This window comes from Rhinoderma darwinii, chromosome 2, assembly GCF_050947455.1.
Source record: "Rhinoderma darwinii isolate aRhiDar2 chromosome 2, aRhiDar2.hap1, whole genome shotgun sequence".
NCBI lineage: Eukaryota > Metazoa > Chordata > Amphibia > Anura > Rhinodermatidae > Rhinoderma > Rhinoderma darwinii.
In genome coordinates, this window is record NC_134688.1 from 224835851 (window position 1) to 224858984 (window position 23134).

Here is a 23134-nt window from a genome sequence, read left to right on the forward strand (position 1 = left end):
GTAAACAGGTAATAAAAGAGATGCTTATTTTTCAACACGATCCTATATTTTCTTACAAGACACCTCTTGGGTGACTGCAGCAGTCTCGCTGCAGTATTATAATGTTATCGTAGGGAAATGTATTTATAGGGATCATCTTTTATCATAAAAATAAAATACAAGGCAGCTATAAAAATGTCTTTGTGTGCATAGCATTCAGCACAAAATTTTATTTATCTCATAAAAGCATCGGGATGAAATGATAATAGATTCGGTGAAGGTTAAACAGTGTTCTTGTTCACAATGCACTGTACATGGGCCGTGGATTGTGCTCTTGGTTGTTAAACAGTGTGATAAAATCATGATCGTTGTAGATACTTTTCTGAGACACAGTAATAACCATTTGCTTTGATCCCTTTGCAGTTTGACAAATACCCTACAAAAGTTGACCCCTTCTACCGCCACAGTGTGAGTGTAAACGTGCTGTGTTCAAATGTTGGCTTGTCTCTTTGTCTGTAGCATGCCGCAAATATCACCCCACAATAACCTGCCAAGATTTCAATGCTTCCCCTAATCATTCGGCCTGGAATTCCCATTGCTTTCTCTTGCATCAGCTTTGGCAATATACAAGTGTCATTCATGTGATTCATTTCTTCTAGAGATGCACTATCCTTTTAATCACAATTTGTCAGTGATCATAAACTGTACAAGAAGTCTTACTGTGAGAAAGATGACATACAGCGTGAGCTTGTTCCCACTGGGAGAGTAATGATCAGCCAGGAATTTTAAATAGGAATTTCATGGGTGTTATAAAACCTACACGATAAAATTTTAGTTATTTGGATCCAAATCAAATCCTGCCTGCTGTACATGGAAAGACTATAATCTAACAAAGTATTTAGAATCAGAAAGATTTCTATATAATTCTTGTGTGCAGCGAATGACAGATAAAATGGAAACTCGGTATATTACTGAATTATTGGACAGACCCTACTAGTTAGGTGTGCTTGTGTTTTTAACTATTTAGCATCTACGTGTTTGCAGAACAAAGTCAAGAATATAAAGGGCCACTCTCGTGCTTTCAGTGTAGCTTTTTACACAAGCAACAAAAGAATCTCGTAGAAAGAAGCATGAAGTAATAAAAAAAAATAGAAATTAGTGATAAATCGTATCTTAATAAATAAGTCCTGTTTCTAAGTCCTCCTGTATACAGGTCCATATTGTACCTTCATATGCCTCCCATTTTATATGAAGGCACGCCATGTGCTATGTTATATCACATGTCTTTTTATGTGGCGTACAAAGGCACCATACTGGGGCACACCATTGGCCTATGGCTCCATAATATGAAACTATAGAGACTTTGTGTGCCACCATACAGGTTCCATGCATAAGACAAACCTGTTTGGATGAAATTTACAAGGTTTAGTTAGTCTCACTTCGGTTGTCTCCTTGATTGGTACCTTGGCATGCCATTTAAGGGGCAGAATTGGGGCCACTAGTACAAATGCCACATCCTTTTTGTTATTTTTTCAAACAATTGTAACTTCTTATTTCACATCCTTTACCATTTGTATATATATTTTGGTTGTTATTGTATATTTCACCTATCACCTGTACAAATTACAGCAGAGGGACTGTTCTGTTTGCTACATTGTGTCTAGAATTAGAAAAGTTCTGCTTGGATAACATATCCACTTATTGTGACATTTATAGCTAATGTACTGTGCTTGCTTTGATATTTTGAGATCAAGAACAATGCTGCAGCTTGACAAATCATTTAAAAACCATTAATGTCACCTATGTTTGTTTTGATAGTTGAAGGTGATGAACAATTGAAAATGAGCCGTAGCGGTTGAAACCAAGGCATGTTATTTTGCTGCTGCACTCTGGAAATTATATTATATCACTATAAATATAAAATATGCAGCACAGTGTTTTACTAAAGCAAAAATGAGCCATATCTAGGTGCAGCTGTGCATGGCTAGTAGCTATCTGCGAAGTACACTACTAGTTAAATTACTATGACTAATTTTACCATGTTCATGGATGTGAGTGCGTACACGTATGTTCCCTTTTGTGCACTCAGAAACTACATTTTGAATATTGCAAAGTAAAACTACTTCAAGTGTTCAGTTATCTAACGACTTATTTACACATAGAAGAGCAGTCTTTATTATTTCATTGTTTGGAATATTTTGTTTTCGCATGGTGATCTTTGAAGAAACACTTTTGACAAAACTGATCAGGGGCATAGCTGGGGGGGGGGCTTTTGGCGTGACTTTTGCCCCCCGGGTGCTGGGCACCAAGGGGGCCACCAACAAGCCACATTGCTATGGCCAGAGTATTAAGATACAGGGCTAGGGCAGAAAAATGAGTGTTTGCCCCAACTGCAGGAAACCTAGGAATGCCTAAGAAACTGATACACAGTCAAATGCAACAGCAAATTTTACTAATTTCGCAATACTCACTTTGTTATCACAAACGTATCTCTTCTACAACTGAATATTCCTAGAGAAGCCTTGTAAATATATATATATATATATATATATATATATATATATATATATATATATATATATATATATATATATATATATATATATATATATATATATATATATATAAGAAAACGTAGAAAGCAGTGACGGCACCAGGACTTCAAGGCAGATGGAAGCAAAGTGGATTTATTCACCTCAAAAACAACAGCGACATTTCGGTTCAACAGGAACCTTTCTCAAGCCATGACAAGCTCACAAAAGTGCCAAGTATATATAGGGAGGACGTACATCAACTGGCAATCAAACAAATTGACAGTACAATTCTCATAAAATGTATAAAAATGTGAAAATAACAGTGTATTATAAACTTTATACTATTAATAGCGTTTTGAAGACTCATTGCGGCACTGTCTGTCTGTGTAAAGTTTATAATACACTGTTATTTTCTAATTTTTATACATTTTATGAGAATTGTACTGTCAATTTGTTTGATTGCCAGTTGATGTACGTCCTCCCTATATATACTTGGCACTTTTGTGAGTTTGTCATGGCTTGAGAAAGGTTCCTGTTGAACCGAAACGTTGCTGTTGTTTTTGAGGTGAATAAATCCACTTTGCTTCCATCTGCCTTGAAGTCCTGGTGCCGCCACTGCTTTCTACGTTTTCTTATATCTTTAAAAAAAAAAGGGGGAATTGATTCATCCCCTGGTGACGAACACATGGCCTGATTTCCTGCTATTGTGGAGTGCTGTGTTTATCTATTGCTGGACTATATATATATATATATATATATATATATATATCACCAAAAAGACGTTATCCACACAGCCTAAAGAGTCGTCGATGGGTGCAAGCCTGCCAGGGTCGTGACCATAAGACCCAAACAAGCAGATCCAAAGAATCAGGCAGCACTCCAGAGATATAAGCAAAAAAGTGCTGGTGCTTTATTGGTCAATTAGTAAATGCAACATTTCAGCTCAAGCTTGAGAAAGGCTCTGAGCTGAAACGTCGCATTTACTAATTGACCAATAAAGCACCAGCACTTTTTTGCTTATATCTCTGGAGTGCTGCCTGATCCTTAGGATAAATATATGTGTATATAGATAGATAGATAGATAGATAGATAGATAGATAGATAGATAGATAGATAGATAGATAGATAGATAGATAGATAGATAGATAGATAGATAGATAGATAGATAGATAGATAGATAGATAGACAGACAGATAGATAGATAGATAGATAGATAGATAGATAGATAGATAGATAGATAGATAGATAGATAGATAGATAGATAGATATGTCTCGATATATATATATATATATATATCTATATATATATATATATATATATAGATATATATATATATATTGCTAGGAAGACTATTGATCTCAGAGGAGTCACATATAACTTACAGCAAATTCAGTTAAATTCGAAACATTTTTATATCACTCATCACAGATTATGTGAATTTTATGTGTCATTGTTTATTAAAAAGCAGACATTTTTTCATTTTAGGCGTAGTATGATAGATAGATAGATGGATAAATGGATATTCACTGGACATTCAAGGTAGCATTGACTTATGAATTATGTAGTTATTCATTCAGTAAGATCTCTATATATGCTGATGTGGTCATATTTTATGTATGCCAAGTAGAAGGTAAATCCATCCAAAGAAGGCATTTCAAATTTGCTAGTCCTTTTTCTCATTGTAAAACTGCTTGGTTTATTTATTACTATTATTTTAATTATTTTTTGTTCTGAATAGACGTGTGTTTTTGATGGTATGGTAACTGTCAGAGCCCCTGCTTTTTTGTTTTATCTATCATATTTGTGCTGAAATTTAAAATTGTCACATTGATTTTTTTTTACATATTTTCATAGTTATATTTTGTATTTATATTTCTAAAGCAATTGAACTTTCTACATATTACATTTTACAAAGATGCATAGTAAAAGTATATAACTTTGATACATTGGGGATTTTGCATAAAACCTCTTAGGAATGTGACTCACATGACAGCCCTTCAATAGCTATTTATTGTCCTACATTTACAGCACTTGTATCTTGAACATGTTGCTTGAGATCTAAGACCTTAAAGGGTTTGTCTGGTTTTAAAAATCCATTTTTAAAATCACTTTTAGTGTATTTAATACCTCCATTCATAAGCCAAAGCACAACACCTACAAAGGGTGTCACTATCGTTTGAGGTCCCGACCTGTCCAAGCATTATATAGACAGCCCATTAATTTCAATAGGCATAATGTGATGCTTCAATTGCCCTGAGGTGGCACTACAGAAAAAATTAGCACTTGCTAAAAGGTTCCTCGGCAAAATAAAGCTGATTGCTTGAGTTTCCAATAATGGGACTCCCTCGAGCAGCTAATTTTCAGAGGAACCCTACAACAAAAAGGAATTGCTGAAAGTTGACAACCCCTTTAATGATGTCCTTGTGTGGAAAATGATTTCTATTATATAGTTGTAAATCAAGTGATTGTCTCTGAATTATTTTCCTTGCTGCCTTTTCACCAATTTGTAGCTGTGAAAAGCACCTGGAATGTGATTAGCCAAATCAACTCTCTGGGCAAAACTGATACACCGCGTTACGCCTCGTGCAGTTCCTGATGGAGCAGTGCCCGGCACAGGGACTCTCTTCCCTCAGACCCGACACTAGGCATAACATAGCATATCTATTTTTCCAGGGGTGTTCCTTTAAGGAGTTCTAACATATTTTGTAATGTTTATTTGTCTGCAGAAAATGAAAAAATAGTACAAAACTTAAATATTCAGAGATTGAAATATTTCTTTCAATTTCTGAAGCAATGTTTCCTGTGTATGCAATTTCCATGGTAACATTTTCAGTCCATACATCACCTACTAGACCTATGGCACTGGGCATAAGCCTGGTAAACAATCCCATCAAAGTTTGAGATTCCTTGTTGAATGTATACCAAGGGTCTATGTTACAGAAATGCAATTGTTTCTTTGGTCATGCTTTGTTTTTTAGCAAGCTGACAGTATATAATTTATAGCAAACTACCTTTTCAATAAAGAATATGTAGTATCTAGTATATATTACCACAAATATATATAGTCAGTTAATATATATATAATACTAGACAGCTGTAATATAGGGCCAGTTTTGGTATAATAAATCAATGCATGTATGTCCCTTCATGAAACCAGACTCTATTTAAAGTGGATACAGCTATGTTGGCTTGTGTTTCCTATTGTTTACTGAGAGTAAGACCACACAGCTATATCTGCCTATTAAATGGCCCATAGATTAGCATTAGCAATGACAGCATAACCAGTAAAGCAGACTAATGAAGTCACAATTGTGCATGCATATTCTTTAATTTCTTACACAACACCATTAAACCTTTTAACAAAGTAATTGAGTTTTAATGGAGTGAAATCCTGGCACTCTTAAAGCTTCATTTTTTAATTAGCTAGCTATTTCCCTTGGACTTATTTGGCTTAACATCCCTCCTGCTTTTGATGTACTCTAAATTCTGAAACCACTTAGGCATTCAATCCAATTTAATAATTCATAATTACAAAATCACCTTTTATTTTGGAATAAAGGAATTCATCAAGGGTATCGTTTCTGTGCTAATTAATGTTGAACGCCCTTAAAGTTCTCCTTTCCACATACATTAAACCACAACAGTGAGAACCGATTATTCTACCCACGTCAATGTCTGCTTTTGGCTTTGTACTTATGTTGTGGTTCTGTGTCGTGCTGTTTATTGCCCTGTGGTTGAGTTTTTCTTCTTTTTATTAACAAATTTTTGTTTTCTTGCAGTTATTCCACTCATATCCTCCCACTGTATCTGGTATTCCTCCCATGATCCCTCCTACTGGCCCCTTTGGATCACTTCAAGGGGCATTCCAACCCAAGGTAAGAACATTTTGAAAAATTACATTGAATTATATAACACTTATTCATTATCCATTGACCACTCTCAATGGATAAGAATTTATTAATTCTATGTCAATATTAGGTTTTAATGGGACATTCCCTTTATTCATTTAAGCACTGGCTTAAAAAAAAAAAATCTTACAGTGTATATACAAATATGCGCTGTCAACTTTTGTGAAATGTCATGTGATTCTGCTTTGCAATTAGAGGCAGCGGCATGGGGTTATTTTACAGCGCTCCAATTCAGCCATTTTAGGCCTTTATTATGGAAATATAATGCAAATTGTCTTGCTACGATACAATGGTCAATTCATTTTACATGTTATTAGCACTGTAGTTTCCCAAAACATTCAGTTATTAAACACAATAGGATTTGTTACAATAAAAATAAGCGCTTCAGATTCATAAGGCTGTGTTCACACTTCCGTTACTTCTTTTCATCAGGTTTCCATTGATGTTTGACAGACAGAATAGCGCATACTGCACTATTTTGTTCAGTGAAAACCATGATGCCAGTGTAAACAGATTCTATTATTCATACAAGATCTTTCTCTGTTCACACTAGCATCATGACATCTATGCCAGATTTTAAACTTGCAATGACTTATAGTGAAGACCATCAGGTTCATCAAAGTAGCGCTACAGACTGCACTATTCTTTCTGTCAAAAACACTGGAACCCCTGATCTAAACTGTATTATGCAAGTGTAAACAGAACCTAACATTGTCAAAAGTCTAAACGGACCAACAAAATGTCCAAACAGACCCCACAAAACGATTACAAATAAAATACCACTATATTAGCGTCTACTCATATACTGTTTAGTATATTCAGAACATGAACATGCGTTGGGCGGGGTGATATATAAAAAGTCTTAGTCAGTTTTTAGTCAGAAAATTGGCACAAATTTGTCTCAGCTATGTGATTTAAATGCAAAATTGTTTCGGAAAGTATGAGAAATATGCTGTTCATGATACTCCAAAATGTAAATTTCTGACACATATTTCCGCACTTGTTTTAAACATATTCTGGCAAGAAAATTTAAGCACATTTTTCAGTCTTTTATTATATGTACAACATATTTATGTTGTACTGAACAAAGAATTTGCTCCATATTACTTGGGCTTTTGTTTCACTACTCCCCGATGGCTTCTTCCATAATAGTGTAACACAACATCCTTTCCTGAAATGGCTTTTTATTAGCAGTTGCCCATCCGTACACTAATTACTTTTTTCCTAATTGTTGAGTGCATTACAGCTCAAGTGGTTTCTTTTCTTCATGGCCTCATCATAAGACAGTTAAGTGGCTCTGGAAGTATAATCTGCCTTTGCAATCTAATACAGTTCTGACCCAAGGTCATTGTAACTGACTTAACCTGCTTATGTGATGTGATATTTGAAGTCATTGCGCACCCTTAATGGTTTGTGAATGTAATAGCAGCCTGTTAAGCTTGGTGGTCAAAGTTCATCATAAATTATGCAGGATATGGGAAGGTATTGTTTTCTTCTTGACTCTAAAGTGTAACTGTGAAAAGGAACCAGTGTACACATGTTTAATGATACATTAGCTGCCTGCATTGTATCTATACCGATGCTATTGACGGAACATTTTTTGTAGCGACTTGCAAGATTAACGTTCCATTTTCTAAAAGGAAAATGAATATGACAATTTACCAAGAAACCTGCAGCTGAGCATGCAATCTAGACATAATTGGCACAACAGGGCAGCTCAGAAACAGAGCAATTTAACGGATAACTTTGTGGTACCGCTGAAGAACTCGTGTGTAATTTCATCCAGGTTAGAGATGGGAGCTTTTCTCATTATCACTGTCCCTAGGGGAATATTGTCTAAGACACTCAGCCTACTGACATTCGAAATAAAGAATTGTACTGTGACACTGGCCTACAACCTGTAGAATGGTAATACTAACCTTCCTATATCCCGCTTTTTAGAAGGACAAGGTTTTATGTTACAACTTAAAGGTTGACAAAAGGGTGAACACTGGAAAGATTCTTGTTAATATAGCCCCTCGGTTCCACTGCCGTAGCTGATGATGTTTAGCTTCACTTATCAAGGAAAGTCACAGGCCATTAGGCCTGATCTGCCCGAAAATGAAATGCCAGGCAGAAGAACTTGTCAAACACAAAGCTAAAGAGATACAAAGTAACACACAGAAGAAAACTATTTTGTCATGTCCAATTAATTTCAACCGTTGTCTCTTTCTCAGACTTCCAATCCTATTGATGTTGGAGCCAGACCTGGAACTGTCCCTCACACACTGTTGCAGAAGGACCCAAGGGTAAGTGGAAGAAGAACGACTCTACAGTCCACAGTGTCACCATTATGTCAACATGTTTCTAACCCTCCTGGGAGTGATAAATGTCCTTGTCACAAAAAGCTAGTCAATCTTACACCTTATGCTTTCTCTGGACTCTGATGTCATTTTGTTGCTTAAGGGACATTTCCTCATGCTATATGGGTTCTTAAGTTGAAGTTTTTTCTTGATCATTTTATTGTTGTTTTCTATAGCATTCTTGTTATTTGCTGCAGGACAAACTCATATTACCGAACCTGTCATATTAGTCCTAGTTTCAGATCTCACTAGGGGATTCTGCAGGCTGCTTGACATACCCAGATCTAATGTTACATCCCTGTTCAAAGGACAAGCTTCCCTCTAAATTTAGAGCCTATCAGTTAGGATTGGTATGGGGAATAACTCCGTACTGATGACAGGCATTGAATTAGATTCACTAAAGAGATAAAAAGGCTTATGGAAAGTGCACAGTTAATGTTTCCTGTAAGTTGTATGTCATTTACTATAAAATATAGTCGGTTATTTAGGTGAAGGACATTTGTCTGCTAAAACATGCTCCAACTGTTCATAGACCATGCTTAAAATAATTACTTCCATTATGTTCATACGAAGGGGGTAATTATAGAAATCCAATACATTATTTGCTTCCGCTGCTGTTTTGTATACTTCTTGAAATACTTTTAAATTAATGTTGATTAAAATTGTATAATATTCCAAAAGAAACCGTGCTGTAATACTAGCAGTTAACTCACTTCACCACCTAGTAACGTGTGGTCCATATACAATATATGCAGCTGATAAATGGCTAGAAAATCTTTCATGGGTGCTGGTACTAAAGCTATACTATTTGCCTAAAATGACATCTGATATTCTTTTTCTTGCACTGACCTCTACAGTCATACATTCCCAATGGTATCTGGACCCTGTCACCATACTTCAGTCAATTAAGGGGGATGTACCATCTGGACAAACCCTTTGTATATGCCCTACAAAAGTATATATTTGTCATATTGGGGGTACTCAGCTTCAGGCTCCCCTCTCTGAGTCAAAGCAGAGAGCTGCTGCAAAGAGGGGCTCCCAATCAGACTACCTGCTCACGACTATGTATTACATGGTCAGCCATTCATTTAATTGAGTGTCATTTAATATAACATTTTCCCTGTAGCGGCAACTGCAGGGGAAAGGAGTGTCTGAACTGAGTGGTTATAGAAGACTCAGATTCAGAGAGAGCAGCTTATCGACAATCTGTCTTCATTCTTGTAATGAAAGTGGAGCACAAGTCTAGCGAGGCAGTGTGTAGCTCCAAGTCATAAGTATCTGTAGATATCTACTATTCATTACTTTGGTCTAATAATGTTATGGATATAAAAATTCCAGGATAAGTAAAAACAATATATGATGACTTTAACTGGCAAAATACAAGAGTTGACTGATACTGTATTTGATAATGAAGTAAATGATTCATATTTCACATAGAAAAAGGACAATGCATAGCAAATCAGTTACAATATTCCCTTCTAAGAATGTATATGGGAGTTACTAGATAGCACTGCATTGAAAAACATGTGTTTCGTATTTGCTGTACCTTTAGCTGATATTTTACTGACAGTGAACATTAATGAGCCATCTGAATTTCATATGGAGAGGGAGGAGGGAGCAGAGTGAGAAAGAGCCAGAGAGAGACACATAGACACTGCTACAGCTTCTAGTAAGTGTTCTATCTACCCCAGCGGTGGATTCACAGCTATACTGCTCATTAATGCTGTATAATGTCCTCCATTCTGCTGCTTTTGAGGGTGTGCTACAAAGAAAATGGGGAGTAGGATGCTCTAGTCCCCATTTGTGCAATGTATGGCAGACATGATAGCAGTTAGGCTCCACCCGCTTGCTCAGGAAAACTGAGAGTTAGGCCCCATGAACACGATCGTAAAAACGCCCGTAATTACGACACGTTTTTACGGGCCCATGGACTTCTATTGGCCACGGGTACCTCCCCGTCTGCTTACGGGAAGGTGCCCGTGCAGTTGAAAAATATAGAACATGTCCTATTTCAGGCCATAATTACGGCACGGGCAGGCCCATAGAAGTCTAAGGGGCTCCCGTAATTACGGGTGACTACGTGTGTGCACCCGTAATTACAGGAGCGTTGCTAGGCGACGTCAGTAAATAGTCACTGCCCAGGGTGCTGAAAGAGTTAAACGATCAGCAGTAACTCTTTCAGCACCCAGGATAGTGACTTCCGATCACAATATAGATCAACCTGTAAAAAAAAAAGACGTTCATACTTACCCAGAACTCCCTGCTTCTTCCTACAGTCCGGCCTCCTGGAATGACGTTTCAGCCCATGTGACCGCTGCAGCCAATCACAGGCTGCAGCGGTCACATAGACTGCCGCGTCATCCAGGGAGGTCATACTGGATGTCAAGAGAGGGACGCGTCACCAAGACAACGGCCGGGTAAGTATGAATTTATTTTACTTTTACTACGGAAAGGGCTGTCCCTTCTCTCTATCCTGCACTGATAGAGAGAAGGGCTGCCGATTACTGCAGTGTAATTTTGCAGCAAAAATGTGCCCGTAAATACGGGTGGAATACGGGTCGAATACGTGTGACCAAGGACCCGTATTTACGGGAGGACAAAAATAAGTTTGTGTGCATGAGGCCTTAGAGATAGAAGATGCAAGCGTAAAATTGCTGAAACATGCAGGACAGAAGTCATGTAAAGGCCATAAATAGTATTATTCCTCATATACACACACATTCTGAAAAGTCACCTGAAAGGTTAGGTATGCTTCAGGGATATGTTCAAAAGTACTACCTTTGTTGTATTTTATGTGTGGCTTATGGTTTGTGGTAGTAGTACAGTTTTCTGTCACACCACATGTACATGGGAACGTATCCTTACACACCTTACAGATCACTGAGTCCGTGCATCAGCTATGAACACCACCAACTTTATTTTTTTCTATGAGAAGTGTCAAGTATGAGAATCTCCTTAAATAATAATAGGTGTTTATAACTGTAGGATATGGTTGATATCTCCTCCCTACATGGGCAGTTTCTCACCCAGTTATCAAATTGATCCATATAAAAGAGCCTTGTAGAGCCATCGCTAAACCTTTTCACAGGTGTATCAAATAATAATAAAACATTTGAAGACAATTACATTTTTTCATAGGGAAATATTAATTATGAAACCGCTGAAGACACTTTAGATTCTAAAAAATATGATCGCTGAAAAATGTTTATTGCCAGCAAATCTGCATTTGTTATCTCACTGGATGGACTGCAGCAAAATGATGTGGTATGTTTGTTTCCCTTTCGTCAGCTGTCAGAAACCCAAAAGTCAGGCCTGTCACTTACCATCAGATCATTCTGCCAAGATGTCACGTTATGTTAAGGCTATCACACGTGAAGAAGGTTGATGTAAGCTGTTTTGAAGGACAAGATGAGCTTTGTTGTGTGCTGGTTCTAATGCAATAGAAATAGAAACACACACATATTGAGCATTAGGGCACATTCAGACGTGGCGGAATTGCTGTTGAATTCCGCTGCGGACATATACAAGTGACGTATAGTGAACATCTTTGTTGTTACCACACTTTATTCTTGTTTTATTCGTTTGACAAAGCTATTAAATTCCTAGTTAATTAAAGTCATATTTTTCTATCCTTCAGCACCACACACCGAGATATATGCCTTGTTCCACATGTATTGGACTGATGCTGGGATTGTCTCCGCACAGCTGTCTATTCATTAGCCAGGGAGGAGAACAGTCATAAACCGCTTTAGTTTATAATCCATTTCTAGGTTAACATAGAAATCTTTATTTGTGCAAGAAAAAGTTATGTTTTAATCTAGATTTAAAGAAGATATCCATTCGATTCTCTCTTTAAAGCAAGGCAGTTTTCCCTGTGGTGATGGGGTGGAAAGGGTTTGTGCATGAAATGCAGTATTTGTTGTTGTTGTAACGATACAGTCCCGTATTCCCTGAGCTGCTGTATTATTGAGTGTGGTGATGAAATATTGATGTAATTGGTGGATTGGAGTCTCTTGATTTCCAAGTCGGGGTTGAACAAACAGGAACACGTATTGAAAGCTTTAGCAATGCAGACCAGACAGTGGCATGTGATATTTACATGCATTTTCAGTACGCTAAAAACAAAAGATACCTGTTATTTAAACCTAGGTTGTTTTTTTTTAAATAAACAGAACGGTTTCTAGTTGGCCTGAACCTGACTAAACTTGGTTAATTTACCCACGGTCTAACTAGCGTTTCAGTATTTTTAACTGTTAGTGCGTTGGTAGTTAAATGCAGATATAGTACATTACAAGGTACCTGCAGTGATGGGAATGACTTCTATGAGGGAAATCGGTCCGACATTTGTAAATATCATTTATGTGCGTTGCTGCGCATGTATTTTATACTTGGGTGTCTGTTCATAGTGTGTAATCAGTAACTACTGAGGAAAATGTAAAATCCTGTATCTGTTAGTAGCCGAGGGATAAAGCGTTGGGCTACTAACAAAAGCAGACATTAAAGGGCATATGTCATTCTCAGCAGAAAAATGGGGAGACACCCAAATGAGTGCCATAAATGTTTTTAATGGGAAAACCATCTTTATTTTGCATATCGGTTACTCTTGTCAATTGATGTATTGCAGATAAAAACTCACTTGCACATGGCAGAGCGTCCGGAGTCCCATGCGGCCCCATACTATGTGGCTGCATGGACTCTGTACTGTCGTATGGTGCTCCAGGCAGCACCGTATGTCCAGATATAATATAATGTAATGTTATGCTTACGATGGAGCATTCCTCCCCATGCCTCTGTATGAAATTGGAAATGAACAATAGGAAAGTAGGACTCGGATATTGTACGGAGCGATGTTATGGCCATGTGCATAATAAAAATAGTATAGATGTGGACCCTTTTCTGCTTTTTCCGTATTGTCTGATATATGGATGCTATACATACATATACTTACATATGTTTCATACAAATGAATCATACACAAATGTAGCAGAGCTTAGTTTGTCATTTAACATAACTCAAGTATGTGGTTTTTCATAGGACTGCAGATAAACCTACTGCATCCTCATAACATGGGTTATTATTATGGTGCACAAAGAAACAGTTCAACGACACATTGGGCCCTGCTACATTTGTAGACTTATGTGACATATGCTAATTCAATGCTCTCTGAGTGCTTCTTGGAATTAGATTGATTCTTTAAGCAAACCTTCAAAAACAATTATTACGTCTTCCCAGAACCACTTGCATCTGGATAGAAAGCCTGAACACCTTTATTCATTAACTTATGTGCATTGTGTTGCCTTTTTTATGTTAAAACTTTTTTTATTTTTTTTAGTCTTTTCATTTCCATTTGAAGACTTTTGTTTCATCTAAGAAAGCGTGGCCTTGTCTAATACATTGAGCAACTAAAGCCCCCAAAAAAAAGCATTTCAGTATATCAAAACAGCAGCTGTCAAATGTTGGCAACGCGGCATGTCATACTTCTCAATGCCAAAGCATCCCACATTGTATTTTTAGAAAAAAAAGACGTGTTGTGGAAAACAAGCAAGTGGCCTTGGCTATCATACAAATGCAGAATAGAATGGAGGACAATGGGAAATAATAATGGTTGCTTTCAGAGTATATTCTTCGTACGGCGTTTGTGTATATACTGGCATATGTACCGTATATACTTGGAAAGGACAGGGGGGTTTTAGTCTGTAAATGTTGTAAAATGGATTTATATTGGTTGTGATGATGTGCAAATTGACTAATTATTTTATAAAAGGTCTTAATTTGAAAGTAAAATTTCAACATTTCAATACCTTTTCATTAGGAACCAATGCGCTTGTATTAATTAATTTGATTGTCTGAGTGACAGGCATGTAACCAAGTTGTCATTTTCTCTTCACAGTTGACTGATCCTTTCAGGCCTATGCTGAGGGTAAGAGACTATTTCAACATTTCTAAGCTTATTAAGCAAACATAATACAGTACATGGATTGATTTATCACGTCGATTATATAACAGTGTATGATCATTAACTACCAATATATTTTCTTATCATCCGTCAAAAGGAAGTTATATTTATTTTTAATACATTTATTCAATATAAAATAGTTCTCAAATACCTTTACTGTAACATATGTTGTATAGATAGGCACAAATATAGCAGGGCAGTTTGTCAGATGTAGAATAACTAAATATGCCATTCGGCACTGTTAGGGCCAGTTCACACGTTGCATAAATACTGCGGATTTTCTACAACGGAATTCGTTACGGAAAATGCACAGCAAATACAGTAGCAGCAAAGTGGATGAGATTGAACAAATCTCATCCACATGCTGCGTAAATACTGAGCGGAAATACCGCTCATTAATAGACCTGTGGTGCAGAAGTTCATTCTACAGCATGTCAATTGTCTTTATATAAACGCTGCTTATATGTTGCGGGATTTCCCCTTTGAATTGAATGGGGACATAAATCCCACATCAAATAGCAGTTGTTCAATTTTTTGCGGCCAATTCCTGGCGATTCCGCCGCAACAAAACGGAACTCAGAATTTTTTTTCTAAAATAAACTTACCTAGGAGTCTGTGTTTCATCCTCCTGGGATGATGCTTCATCTCATGTGACTGCCGCTTCAGCCAATCACAGGCTGTAGCGGTGGTCACGTGGATGAAACGTCATCCCAGGAGGCCGGCCTGGATGACGTCAGAGAGCCGGCCTCCTGGGATGACACCTCATCCCATGTGATTGCCGCTGCAGCTAATCACAGGCTGCAGCGGTCTCCTGGGATGAAACGTCATCACAGGAAGCCGGCTGGCTTTAGTGCTTCAGTTTTTCGCAGCGGACATTCCAGTCGGAAAACGGCACCACAGTTTGGTGCGCATTTTCACCCGGAAATCCCTGTGGTAGACAGGACGGATGCGCTGCTGAAAATCCAGAGATGCAAATCTTGAGAAAAAATGTGCCTTTTTGATGTTTTGCCAATAAGTGCATTTTCCCTTTTGGAGCCATGTTTGCTGCATTTAAGTCAATGGAAGCACTATATGGATCTATATTCCAGTATTTCAGCCTCCATCCACTTAAATTTGTCGGGCACATCACTGACAAGGCACATTTTCAAAGATTCGCTTATATCTAGTTAACTGTGATTTTACATAGGACTCAAGGTAAACCTACTAGATGGACATATTATGATACAGTACCTAGAAATATTTAATATGATGTCAGAAAAGAACGTACAAGTCCTTTAGGCCATCTAGTCTGACCATTGCATTGTGTATACTCTCTTTGGATAGCTGTGAAATGTTGCTAAAAGGTGAACTACTTAAAAACTCCCATCATATACATTTTAAGAATGTCCCATTAATTATCAACAATGTGGTAAAGTGATAAAATCACAAAAGGTTAAATGACAAATTTATGCTTGCGACATCATATTTTAGACCCCCATCCCAGTCTTTTATATAGAAGACCTATACATTTCAATCTGGTCATACTCGTTCACTAAGGTTCGATAATGCATTTGTTTTTACTGATTTTGAATGTTCGAAATAGCAATTTCTCGATTTCAGGTATTCTAAACATTTAGTTTGTAAGATCCACAAATAATTGTGCGCAAATGCAATATGTTGATTATCTGGCTATTAAAGGCTATGTAGAAATTTGAATTATCTTTTTATTATAACACAAAGAAATGCCAGTCAGTGTGATTGGTGCAACTTTACTTTTTCAGATACAGCTGCTCTGTATTCTCTAAACTGAGCAGCTGTATTTTTCACTATGACCAGAATCCGTCAGTACCGCGGACCTGACGGGTTCAGTATCAGCGGGTCCTGCATGTCCCTGACACGCAGGATCCACCTGTAATCTATCACATTTAAGTTATGAACTTAGATGTGATAGATAGGCAGGACCCACTGTCACTGAACCCGTCTGGTATATGGTACGAACAAATCATTATGTTCGGCGCAGTATCCTATACATCAATGCATAACATTTTACCGGAAAAGCCAAGTGCAAAATTGAAGTAGCTTCAGTTATTCAAAGTGCTACATCAGCCGTTCATAAAATAGCCCCCTAGACAATTATTAGTTGCCTGCACAGCTTATACCATATATTTTGTTTATTGTAGTTGTATTGTGTAATATTTCAAATATGATTGTTTTATTTTATCCAGAAACCTGGAAAATGGTGTGCTATGCATGTTCATATCGCCTGGCAAATATACCATCATCAACAAAAAGTCAAGGTAAGTGTTAGATTAAAATTCTGCGGCTTCATTTGCTTCTGACACTCAAAGAGGGGTTGCATAACAAAAGCTATGGACCCGTAGTCCCACTGTACTTTATACCACTAATAAGCCTAGATGTCTTTTCTTCAGATAGGTCTGAAAAATTATTGCAGGAGCTTTAATACAGTGTTTAGCTCAAAAGCCATATTTTTCCCTTTTTTTTTTTCCACAAGAAAACTGGAGTAAATACACCGATCTGCCAAATCTGCCGTTTTCCATTGGAACAAGAGTGAGATAATGTATTATAATCTCATAAGACTCCATTGTTTTCTATGGGAGAGACCTGTCACTGTGACTGTTGTCTGTCAACTAAAGATGCTGCAAGTTGTCACCAATGCAGCAAGTTGTCACAATTTTGAATTGTCTATATAACTCTCCGCCATATAAAAACTGTTTGTTGTCTGAACATGAGATGCATTACCACTTAATATTTCATACAGTACATTTTAGAAAAGTTGATATTTTAAATATTCCCTAGTGTCTTTCATTGAAATTTCCATTCCAGATGTACATTTGAATACATTACATTCTGAATGCCCATCATCTCTGTTAGGCCTCATGCACACTTCAGTTTTTTCCTTCAGGGTGCTATCCGTTTTTGTCACTGATAGCACCCTGAACCCATTCATTTCAATGGGGCCTTTCACACTTCAGTTTTTTTGACGGTCCCGTTGCTCTGTTCCGATCCAAAGTAGAGCATGTCCTACTTTGGTCCGGGATTCCGTGACCGTGAGGCCCATGCAAGTCAATGGGGCCGTAAAAAAACTGAAGGTACACGGAAGGCATCCGTGTGTGACGGAGCCGTTGCCTAGCAACCGCCGGGCGGGCAGAAAAACATTAGAAAAATATTACACTAATCGGCAGCCACTTGTCTCTATCAATAACTGATAGAGAAAAGAGGCTGCTGATTAAAAATAAAATAAAAAGCATTTCATACGTACCCGGTCGTTGTCTTGGTGACGAGTCCCTCTTCTTCCTCCAGTCCGACCTTCTTTTGTGACGCGGCAGCCTGTGACTGGCTGCAGCGGCCGCGGCAGCCTGTGACTGGCTGCAGCGGCCGCGGCAGCCTGTGATTGGCTGCAGCGGCGACATGGATTGAACGTCATCGCTGGAGGCCGGACAGGAGGAATGTAAGTATGAACTTTTTTAATTTTTATTTTTTTTATTACATTAAAATTGTATTTTCCGCACACCGAGTATGGTACTGTCACCCTGGACAGTACCATGCTCGACGCACGGAAACGGAAAAACGGAGTGCACACGGGAGTGCACACGGAAACCACACGGCCGCTAAAATGGGTTCACGGACCCGTCAAAAGCGGCCGTGAAAACGGTGACGTAAGTGTGCACGAGGCCTTAGTCACTGTATATGTGCTCTACGCTAAAAATAAACCTTGTGAGATATAGTGAATCTTTATCACACATGTTTGTAAATGCAAATGACCAATGACAATTTTACTTGCCAATGAAATTGGTCATCTACCGAGGGAAGAAATAGGCCACAATAGCACGTGTAACACTCTGATGGGTAGCTTTTTTTTGTCATGTTTGGCAAAACATGCGATGAGCAGATTGAACATGAAAAGGGCTGTCTAATTTAGAAAACCTTTGGTCAAATACCCTTTTAAGGAATTCTGAATTGACCGAAGGGAATCCCCTAGTCAGGAGCCTCTTCTATACATAGAGTTTCTCCCGCTCTGAAGGACCCAGCATGTCTATGCACAGACACAAGGACAGCCTATTGAGTTCAGCTGTGTAATGCTTAATTTACAGATTGCAGTGGCACTACAAATTGAACACTTGCTTGCTGCTGGTTTCCCCTACAGATCATAGACTATTGTGGGGAACCCTTCAGCAAGATGCCTTGTGACTACCTTATCTTTGGGGGATTCTTCTCACATAAAGGGATTGTCCAAAGTGGATAACCTCTTGAAGCTAGATCCGTAACCATCATCGTCTAACCAAATTTTGAAGTCGTAAAGATTTGTTTCCCCTATACAGTATTTGCCCTATACAGTATAACCCCTATATAGTAATTGACTCATTTGGCAACTGCCTCATTGGGGATTTTTACCTTGTCTGAATCAACACTGTAGGCTTATAGTTGCATAGCAACATAATTAATAGGGTTAAAAAATATCTCCACCAAGTTCAAACAAGGGATAGGAGAAAGGGAAGGGATATGGGTAAACTCTAGAACTTTGTCTTGCTCCTATTTATCCAGAGGAAGGTTAAAACAAAATCCTTCCTGATCTCAAGTGGCGATCAGACTGCATCAACATGCAAACAAGAATATTCTATACATATAGTTAGACTTGATGGACTTTTTTTTCAACCTTGCCAACTTTGTAATTATGCTTGAGGAGCATAACATGGTCATAGTGGTTGCAAACCCCTCAACTCTACTCAGTGATAGCGCATTGTGGCTCTCATCTATCCGTTTTTACTATGTGAAAGATCTCATAATCACAGCAAGATTTTACAATTTCTTGGTATTGCGTGCTTTTGGTTTTCAGGAACACTCAATGACTGACCATACACAGTTCAGTTAGTAATCTGAAAAATGATCATACCATGTCTGGCCAGCTATAGGAAATGACTGCATAGGGTGAGGAGGATAACGGTAATAGTCTTCTGGGTTATCTAATTGAAAACCCACTATGATACTACATTTAGGTGAGATTGGTTTGACACAACCAGTACCGACTATGCACTTGTATGTATTTTTAGTGCAACAGTAGCATTCATTAATTACTAAATTCACTTTAAAGAATAGAATAACAAATGTGTCTTCAGTTTTCTGTATTCTTTGTTGGACTTCATTGTCTTTGAAATGGTCTCATGTTATGTTTGATTACCCAACACTGGAATGCAAGTTGTTATTTTATTTTAAGTGAGGAGAATTTTCCCTTAGAGACTATAGTAACCAAATGAGAAAAACCATTAAAATAACTGCTAACCCACACGGGGGATTGTAAATAGACTCCAATGATCGCTTTGATGTTTTCCCTAAAGCAAGACGTAAAGTCAGCTACCTCCATTCAATAAAATAAGCATTGTTTTGTAAATGGCTATTACGTACCTGAGGAAGTTTTATAACACAAGATAATACAAGTGTTCTCTCAGACCCATGTGATGTATGTATATAAGACAATATTTTCTCACTTTAACACAACCGATAATTATATTTTTTAATTAAAGTTTCTTAATGACGCTATTCGGCACTTAAAACATAGTAACAAAATAAACGTTAACTTTTAATTGTCTGTCCAGTGAAAGAGAACAAATGTTTTATTAAGCAGCTTAATGGGGATTTGCACCTTGAAGCACAGACAATAGCATTAATAACAATGGTTTCTCAATAGGGCTGAATCGTCTTGAGAAACACACCAAGAAAATCTCATATGACATATATGCTAGATGTGCCCATAGGCTATAATAGGCCTGACATAGATTAAAATAATGCATTTTTGGTATCTGTTTGGGTAGTATGCGTAGGTATACCTTTTTTTCACAGCATTGAAAAGTGTAGTAAACAAAAAATGTATATAATGTGTTTTATATGTAGAGACTATACATTCCGCGCACACATCGGGAGATGTTTCCCAGGTGAATACGCGGAATGTAAACAAAGTATGTAGTCCGTAGTCAGTAGACAATATATACAACATACATTTAATCTATATAAATGTAGGGGTATCAGAGTATAACCTGTGTTATGTACCTAATATGTAGTTTAAGCTTCAATGGATGCTTTGCTATTATTATGTCCTGACTGCACATTTATAATGGTTATGAAAAAATACCACATATTTGGCAACCTTTTCTTAAGGAGTCACTGGTGTATTTTTGAGAAATAACTGAATTACAGTTCATTGGACTTGAAGGATAAATATGTAATTATATTTATTAATTACACATTTAATTACAATGGCCTCTAAAAGAAGACTGCAATTTGTAGATGGATAACGATTTCTTTAATTATTTGTGCCATTTTGTGAGCATTAACTTCTAACGTTATAATTATCTAACAGCATTATCTACTGTTGGACATCTTTGTTATTCCAGTTTAAGTGCAGAGGATCAGTTTTTGAAAGAACATATTTTGAAATTTGTTTCTCCCATTTATCCAGACTAAGCTGTGTCTGTCACTTCTGATAACATCAGATTTAAGAAAGTGCAATTTAAATTTTAGCACATACAAAGATCAGTTTTGCAATTTCAAGGTGTGAATGTGGCATTTTGTATGGTCTTTGAAGCCTCTTTTCTTATCTGCCCACGGGGGAAATCTCAATTCCAGTCATGCTTTTCATTTCAGAAACAGATGCAGACAGATCCACACAAGCTTGATTTTGGCCTGAAGCCCGAGTTTTTTAGCAGGCCACCAGGTCCGAGCCTCTTTGGAGCAATCCATCACCATCCGCACCCTCATGACTTGGCACGCCCTTCAACTTTATTCTCTGCTGGTGGGTATTAACCATATTCTCTATTAAGTTATTTACTGAAAGGAAAGTACGGTTCTGTTATGTATAGCAGCAATACAAGCATTTACTTTACAATTGATGCTATTACAAGTTACTATTGTATGGGATGTTCATTTATTTCCCCAGTTATTGGTGGGAAACAAATGAGGAGGCAGATTTGACAGAAGTAATCTTATGGTGCCCAGGCCTTTCTCTAGATTAGCAACAGCATTGACTCCTTTGCTGTTTAATATTATAATGTGTTCTGGAGACATATAAAAGATAAATTTAGATATTTGTTTTTAAATTTGGCAAAGGGTTGAGAAGCCCTGGTCTAGAGTGTCTAGACTAAGAATGTTCCGAATTTAAAATATGTTTTGTTTTTTATCTGGAGAAATATTTATTGCACCAAATAGAAAACTCAGGAAACATTATATGGTTATGATTTCCTGTTGATACCCTAATAGGCTAGATGTCTTCATCCACAGTTACTTAAATTTATAAAATTAAAACATTTGATATTTTTCTCACAACTTGTAGGTGGTGGACACCCTGTAGGGGCACCTTTTGGTCCTCCACCACATCATAGCAATTTTCTCAATCCGTCAGCTCATCTTGGTAAGTATTACATTTTGTTTATAATACATATACTATATTTTTAAATGTTATTATTCTTTTTCTTATTGTATCATCTAAGAGTTTTTCTTTATCTTACAATATTACATAATGATATCAGACTTTTTCTCTGTAAACGCATTTTCACATTTACCTAAACTAGTTTTTACTTTTGTTATATAGAGCCTTTTAACCGTCCTGCAACATTCAGTGGTCTTGGTTCTGTGGGCGGAAATGCCTTTGGGGGCCTTGGCAATCCTTCAGTTAGTAAGTATAACATGTTATTATTCTATTTGTAGTCAAGAAGAAATTAAAGAATGATTTATGTCAAATTAATAATCTGTAGTTGTGATGGCACTTTTGTATAAGAAAAGAGGAGAATTGAGTCATCACAATGAATCTTTCTATAAGTTATAAAATATCCTTATGTGATATTGAGATCTTCTGATTGTCAGAAGCTCTCAGTATCTCATGTATGGTCACCACGTCCAGAATTTGAAAAAAAGGACGTCTTATCCCCATTCCAACGAATGGGGCTAAACTACAATAGAAACGCAGTCCACAAGACTAGCACTGTTTCTGGAAGAAACCAAAAAACAGACCCTATTTCAGACAACCTCTTTAAGCTTGCATTAAGATCACTGTAGTAGTCAAGATCTTATTGTCGTGCTGCAACATGTTCTAGATCTTGTTCTAGATTACATAAATAGTTGAGGATCATGCTTATTTAGAAGTACATCATGTTTAACATGTTACATAACTTAGTGTATAGTGAAAAAAATATTACTGAAAAATTGCAGACATTCAGAATACTACAACTTAATATAATTGACAGTCAATAATGGATTTTAAGAATATTCCTAGTCATGTAAAAAAAAAGAATGTTTAAGTAAAAAAAAAAAATCATGGCGATAGAGAATTAAAGAAAGCTTTTGGTTGTTTGGTTGCCATCATTCTTTTTTCTTTCAACATGACCTGATAAATGTTTGAAATTCTGTTCTCTTAAATTCCCGTGAAA

At 37.2% G+C, this 23134-nt stretch overlaps 1 protein-coding gene across 2 annotated transcripts in view; it reads left to right on the forward strand.

Moving 5' to 3' along the window:
• AUTS2 (activator of transcription and developmental regulator AUTS2) overlaps nt 1–23134 on the forward strand; it is a 1220758-nt gene that overhangs the window by 1193811 nt on the left and 3813 nt on the right. For both annotated transcript variants that reach the window (XM_075852897.1, XM_075852898.1), the window contains exons 10-17: nt 403–447; nt 6294–6389; nt 8639–8710; nt 14655–14684; nt 16925–16996; nt 21357–21504; nt 22042–22119; nt 22300–22383. In XM_075852897.1, the coding sequence (XP_075709012.1) occupies nt 403–447; nt 6294–6389; nt 8639–8710; nt 14655–14684; nt 16925–16996; nt 21357–21504; nt 22042–22119; nt 22300–22383 (625 nt within the window). The remainder of the gene's footprint in view (nt 1–402; nt 448–6293; nt 6390–8638; nt 8711–14654; nt 14685–16924; nt 16997–21356; nt 21505–22041; nt 22120–22299; nt 22384–23134) is intronic.